Here is a 6444-nt window from a genome sequence, read left to right as displayed (position 1 = left end):
GCAACCACATCTCATTCTCCTTCTCATAATGCACCCCATATCCAATGATATTTTTGACATACCTCAAGAGCAATACAAAATGAGACTCAGCTAGACACTTCCCTACTTAGCAACTGAATTTGAGTTTAAAGGAGTTGCTAAAAATAAAAACCTTCAAGACAGTAGGCCAAACATGGTTATGGCCCTACGCCTAGTTGTGGAGGAAAATTCATGAAAAGAAAAGACATTGTTTATTTGGATTTTCCAAACATTGATAATATAATTGTTTTGAAATATATTTAAGATCCTCCCACACTATTGTAGTATTTAAATTTTAGGAGCCGTCCGCTTCCTTAAATTTGAGAAACCTAGAGATTATTTTCATAAGGGAGATATGTGCAATAAGGGACTCTAAGAGTCAATGAAGGGGAGAACAAAATGAAAACATAGATGTGCACATATTGTTGTATATTGCAAAAAACACTTTACTTTCATTCTCATACAAGCATTACTTTCATTCTCATACAACCATGAACATGTACAAATGCACTCTAATTAACCTAACATAAGACTAGTTTGCAAGTTATAATCCCTTTTTTCTCGTGTCTCCTCCATATTTTGTTAGTAAATAGTGCTTTGGGATTTTCAAATTCCAATTTTCAATCCACCATTGGATAGAGCATGAAAATTTGAGCATTTTTTCTTTGTACACCTCCTCATTTCGATGTACAGTTTGCAAGTTATGATACCTTTTGCATGAACCCCCCCCTATTTCGCCATCAAAATATGAATAGTGATTGGGAACTCTCAAATTTCAATTTTGAAGCTGTCATTAGATAGAGCATGAAAATTTGAGCATTTTTGCTTTTTACACCTTCTCATTTTGAGGTGCGGTTTGCAAGTTATGATGCTTTTTGTGTTAGCTCCCATCCCAATTAGCCAGAGAAATAGTGCGGGGGCTTCTCAAATTTTAAAATTGAGTCCATCATTGGGCTAAGCATGAAAAAATCAACATTTTTTATTTTTACACCTCCTCATTCCAAGGTATAATTTGCAAGTTACAATGCCTTTTGTGTTGGTTCCCCTTTTGATTTTTTTAAAATTCCTACCTATTTCTTAAAAAAAGATTGTGAAACTATCATGTAAAAACCATGATAAAGCCAACATATTCAGCCTTTAAAACTTCCAAAAGTTTATAAGCTCGGGAGTTTTAGCTCAAAAAATGGTAATTCCCCCCAACCGTGCCCCCCTCCTTAAGAAAAGGTGAAAAAGAGACCCATGAATGCAAAACCTATTATACAATTTATTTATGAAACTTGACACTTTCTCTATATGTAACACAAAGGGGTTGAACACAATAAGCAAAGATATCACAATAAAATGGTTACAATACAAGAAGCTCATTAAGGGTTTATAAAGATATTTGTCCATAAGAAGGAGAAAGAATCTAACAATGTTCGTGTATGGTAATTGATGAATGGTTTAAGCTTGTTGAACACAATAATAGAATGTTTGTTCAACATTATTGATGCTTTACGTTTGGTTTCAACAGGGGCTAAAGCACCAGGTAATGGAACGCTTATGGATTACCAATGTGGGGAAGGGAAAAGTAAATGGTGTAGGACAAAAGGCCTGATATTATGGAATGTAATGTTAGAGAGCCCTTGTAGTATGCCAGGTAATGTTGGGAGTATTACATATTAGGAAACTTGGCTACTTTGTGATCGATAGTTAGCTAGCCAAAAGTTGTTGCTTAGACATGACAATGGGTTGCTATATGGTCTTTGCATGCACTGTTTGTGTGCCACCTGTGCATTTTCCATCAAGTAAATGATAAGTAATTTGTATCCTTTCGGTGGTCACCTCGAATGATAGTTGCATCAAACTTGAAATAGTCTTCTTTACGTGGCGGGAAAATTGTAGAGCATAGTGTTTACCCTTTGAATTGGCTTATTCAAGTGCCAACTTTGCATTGTTCATCAAGTAAATGATAAGTAATTGCTATCCTATGGGTGGTCACCTCAAATGATATGACAATGAGGGGTGCATCAAACTTGAAATAGTCTTCTCAAAGGTGAGAAAACAATTGAAGAGCTTGATATATATGACTAGTGTATAGTTATTGAAAGAGGCATATAGGTTATTCATTGATCGTAAGGCACTAGGCAAGTGTACTAGAGGCCATGAGAGGAGCCTATAATTAGGGTGACTTTAAAAGGGGCATAAGGGGTAATACAGGTCGGTTATATTTATGAAGCTTCTCATTTGCGAGGGATGCCAAAAAATGGACAGATGCCTTTTGCACTTAATATTGGGGACAACACCTTGGGGAAGTGCATCTAGATGGGAGAATTAGACATTTGGAGACTCGAGATCGAGACTCTTTTGCATTACCACGTTTAAAAGGGTGTGGAAGCCACTCAAAAGTTGCCCTTATTCTTGGCTTCATGGTACACTTTATACCTTGGTTCTACTTTCTAAGAGCCATGCTAGAGAGATCTATTTTTGTGGATTCGTGGAAATCATGGCCAAGCTTAGCCTTTCACGAGTCCCTTGAGAAAAGTTTGAATGTTGTCTAGACTTTAAGGTGTATCATCATATTGAAATTTGAGAGCGAGTTTCTCTTGCAGATTGAATTTTGATCACACAGAGAGAGATAATCAACGACATAGCATCAAAGCCTTGGCTCAGGGATTCGGAAAACTAGCTTTCGGATCGATCAAAGATGGACTGAAGTGCGTCATATGAATGACGCGATTATCTATCTTTGAGGATGTGACTCGCGCGTCGCCTGGAATTGGCATGTTGGCGATTGGAATTCGAGTAATGGCAGGAAGCGTGAGGGGACTGACTGAGCGCGATAGGCAAGGGTAATTCAAGGCAAATGGCGTTGATAATTCAAGGCAAACCGGGGACTCGGATGTCTGGAAATCGTTCCAAATAAGCAGAGCTGCTCTACAATTTCGCGAAGGCGGTACTTTCACGAAGTGGATGTTTGCGGCGTTCGCCTACAAATCCAAGTCTGAAGGAGGCCTGGGGGATATATTTCGAAGGAGAGGTTTTCGTTAACTAAGTATTGATACTCTCGGGCCTCGATGCTCGAGCCTCAAGAATAGACCGATTCAGACTCCAGAAAGAGGAGAGCCGGAGAGCCCACACAACTTACAAGGCATGTGCCATGTGCTGCTGCTGGTCCCGGTGGCACGCGGCAGGCCTTGTTGCAGCGCCAAATGCCAGCAGCACACTCCAAGAACGGATTCGTAAGCATAGCACGATCATGCGCGTGTGGCTAGTCGGGCTTGGTCGAAGACTGAAGTACCATTCGCGAAATTGGCGGGCGTGAACAACGAGAAGCGGTTTGGGAATGAATGAGTTCAGGTAAAACGTGGGCAAACATTAAAAGTTGGCGAGGTCGTCGTCGATGATACAAGGCGGTCGGAGCTGCTGGCGGGGCGGAGTGATGTGTCACACGAAGCGAAGCAGCGAGTGGCAGAGGAGGGAAGGTGGCACACGAAGGGAAGCAGCGAGTGGCTGATCAGGAGAAGGCCGTAGAAGATGAGCGAGGAAAAGAGGAAGGAGGGGAAGCAGCACGGCAGGCATGAGCATTGAATGCCGGCTGGAGCTCTAACTATGGCGATCTCCCCCTCCTCCTCCTCACAATCACGGGTTCGAGCTCTGGCTATGGCGAGCTACTAGTCTTTCGAAGAAGAAGAAGAAGAAGAAGTGTGAGGACGTCCTTCCCCTTAACAAGAAGTACCCTTGTGAGCTGTGGCTATGGCGAAAGACGAGGCTTCTTCCTCCTCATTGACCTCCGGCATAGCCGAGAGCTCCAACCACCAGCAACCAACTCCATCCTCCTCATCTGCCTCCTCTGATTGCATGGCCTGCGTGTCCAAGCCCCCTGCTCGCGACTCTGCAGCGGATCGCCCTCTCACCCCTGCATCACCCTTGGCCATGGAGCCCTCCAACGGAGCTGGCGAGCCTTTCCATTGCGGCATTTGCTTGTAATTGTCTTATCTTGTCGCGAAATTCAACTCTTAGTTTGTATGCGCTAACTTGAATCTAGCCATTCTCACAAATGGATGTCGTGCAGGGAACTGGTCTACAAGCCCATCGTGCAATGTGAGTAGTGCATCCACAACACATTTCTTCCGCCTTCCTTGAAACCCTGCCTCTTACAATCCTTTCTATTTGGCAATTTTTGGTGATTACCTTCTCAACTCCCTTCTGAAAAGGTGCAATTACGCCTGCAGCTTGTGGTCACATCTTCTGTTTTTGGTGCGTTCATCGTGCCATGAACATCAGAAGGCAGTCGCACTGTCCGGTGTGCAGGAGGCCATATATATTCTTCCCGCGGGTGTGCGAGTTGCTTCATTTCATGCTGATGAAGGCAGTACCGGAGGAGTATGAACGGAGAAGCCAGGAAACTCATGGTGAGGATCTGTTTGTGTTAGCTTTTCCTTGGGATGGAGCTTCAGGACGCAATTGTAGATGCGTTGGTGGATTTGCTGGTTTAGGGCGGCCTCACCACCATTTGTGCTGCTACCTTGCAGATATGGAGGCAGAGACCCAAATATTCTCACCCCGCTTATCGGAGTCTCCCAGGCACGTCTGGAGCCCCCGCATACAACAAGAGGAGGCTGACAGGCTCAAAAATCATCAGCCCAAATGGTCTGCAGTCCGGAGTTCAAAAGAGCAATCATGCAGGATAGCAGCAGATCCATCACCGCTACCTCAAAGGATTGACACAGACAATACTGATTTAGCAGGCAACTCTAACCCAGAACTGAGCTCATGCGGTAAAGAGGACGAAACCCATCTCAAAAAGGGCAAATCAGAGGACACCCAAGGAATGCAAAACATGTTGACAGTGGATGATTTCTTGTGCTCCATATGCCATAGACTCCTCTATCGGCCAATCGTCTTGAACTGTGGTGAAGGTAAGCTTTGCATCCTAATTCAGGCCTACATTTGGCAGGACGATTCCTGTAAGAATTAACACACGAGATTTGTGTCTTTTGACCAGTTTTTTGCAAGTCGTGCCTGAAAGGTACCCCCAAGACTTCCCCTTGCTGTCCTTCATGCGGAGATCCTCGTCGTGGTCGTTCAGTACATGTATGTTTAGAGTTTCATCATTACCTTGAACGTGCATTCCCAATCGAGTACATGAAAAGAAAGGAAGAGATTGCGCCTGAGCAATTGAGGGAGGAATGTGAATCTGGTAAGCATGACTTTCCTGCTCGTAGAATTCTGTAATCCAGACTTTCTGAGGATCTCCTGTTCAAAGTTTCCAAGCTCTGCCACATGCTGCTCTAGTCCCATCAATCATATGTATTTACGCATGAGCAGTCTGTTTCCCCACGATTCAACATGGTGGTCTATTGGTTGAATTATTCACTTGGCTTTTGGAAATTTTTGGGTATGAGTGGTATAGGTAGTAGATGCAGTAAATTCAGGAGGTAAGCTGCACTTCTAGAGGTGGTAAAGGATTTGGTCAAATGGCCTGTTTCTGCAGGTGACACAGAGGTGGTGGTGGCAGAGGGTGGGTCAGATGGGCATCTTCATGTTGGATTCGGATGTGATGCTTGCGGGGTGAGCTAAGTTTTCTGCACCAAAGCGATGCTATATTTTTAGGAAACAGGGACCATTCCTAGTCTGGAAGCTTTAGGTGTGACGGGTCAACAGAGAGCTAAGAATGTGATTTATTGCAGATGTTCCCAATAGTAGGTGATCGATATCAGTGTCAGGATTGCACTGAGAAGGTTGGCTATGATCTTTGTGGAGCTTGCTACAGAAAGGGAGTCGGTCTCTCTGGACGCTTCAATCAACAGCACACCTCCAGTCATCGCATGGAGGAGGTCAGAGTTGTATCCCCACAGCATCTGGTTTTGAATATGGGAAACGGTATAATTCGCCGGCGCCGCCAACAGCAACAATTAGCTGGTGATTTGGATGACTACATCGACAGTTTCATTGAGTGAAGGTGCTAGTGCAGAAGATGACTAACATGAATATATTCACACGTTTCTCAATCATAAAATCAAGTGGGAGGTTTTTGTAGAGCTTATACACGACACGCCATGTTGGCAATATATGGCTGTAACGACTGAAGAGCATAGAATATTTGATGAGGACTATCGGCAACTTGATGTTGTCGACTGACTACCTAATGGTTTCTCAAATGAATTTTACTTTTCCATCATGCACCATTGCGCTTTTTCTGCTTCATGTGAAGCAGATCTCCTTTGTGGCAAAGGTTTTATGTTTTATAGTTTGAAAATCATCTAAATCCCATAAATAAGATCGTGTAAACTTGGAAATTCTGGTAATAGTACTTGAATGAAATTTGGAACTTTCCGCAAGACTAAATGAATCTACCAACAGTTATCAGTGACTGGAGGATGTAGAACTCTGTTGCTTGAGTCACCCTTCAAGGCTTCAATGGATGATCACTTCCTTTGACGA

At 43.3% G+C, this 6444-nt stretch overlaps 1 protein-coding gene across 1 annotated transcript; it reads left to right on the top strand.

Annotated features, from left to right (window-relative positions):
- The first annotated feature begins 3188 nt into the window (after positions 1-3188).
- LOC147905231 (E3 ubiquitin-protein ligase PRT1-like) lies at positions 3189-6217 on the top strand. Its single transcript, XM_087394462.1, has 7 exons — positions 3189-3983; positions 4073-4101; positions 4233-4412; positions 4533-4919; positions 5006-5200; positions 5495-5571; positions 5691-6217. The coding sequence occupies exons 1-7, from the start codon at positions 3754-3756 to the stop codon at positions 5958-5960; spliced, it is 1368 nt and encodes a 455-aa protein (XP_087250588.1). The 5' UTR covers positions 3189-3753; the 3' UTR covers positions 5961-6217.
- Positions 6218-6444: the final 227 nt, after the last annotated feature.

This window comes from Dipteris shenzhenensis, chromosome 1, assembly GCF_047967505.1.
Source record: "Dipteris shenzhenensis isolate YYH24624 ecotype China chromosome 1, Dip_SZ_1.0, whole genome shotgun sequence".
In the NCBI taxonomy this organism is placed as follows: domain Eukaryota; kingdom Viridiplantae; phylum Streptophyta; class Polypodiopsida; order Gleicheniales; family Dipteridaceae; genus Dipteris; species Dipteris shenzhenensis.
Note: the sequence above shows the minus strand (reverse complement) of the source record. Positions and strands in the feature narration are given on the sequence as shown.

Coding starts and splice junctions, on each gene's coding strand:
- LOC147905231 (XM_087394462.1), top strand. CDS start 3,754: ATGGCGAAAGACGAGGCTTCTTCCTCCTCATTGACCTCCGGCATAGCC. Junction 3,984..4,072: donor TTCCATTGCGGCATTTGCTT/GTAATTGTCTTA, acceptor GATGTCGTGCAG/GGAACTGGTCTACAAGCCCA. Junction 4,413..4,532: donor GAGAAGCCAGGAAACTCATG/GTGAGGATCTGT, acceptor GCTACCTTGCAG/ATATGGAGGCAGAGACCCAA.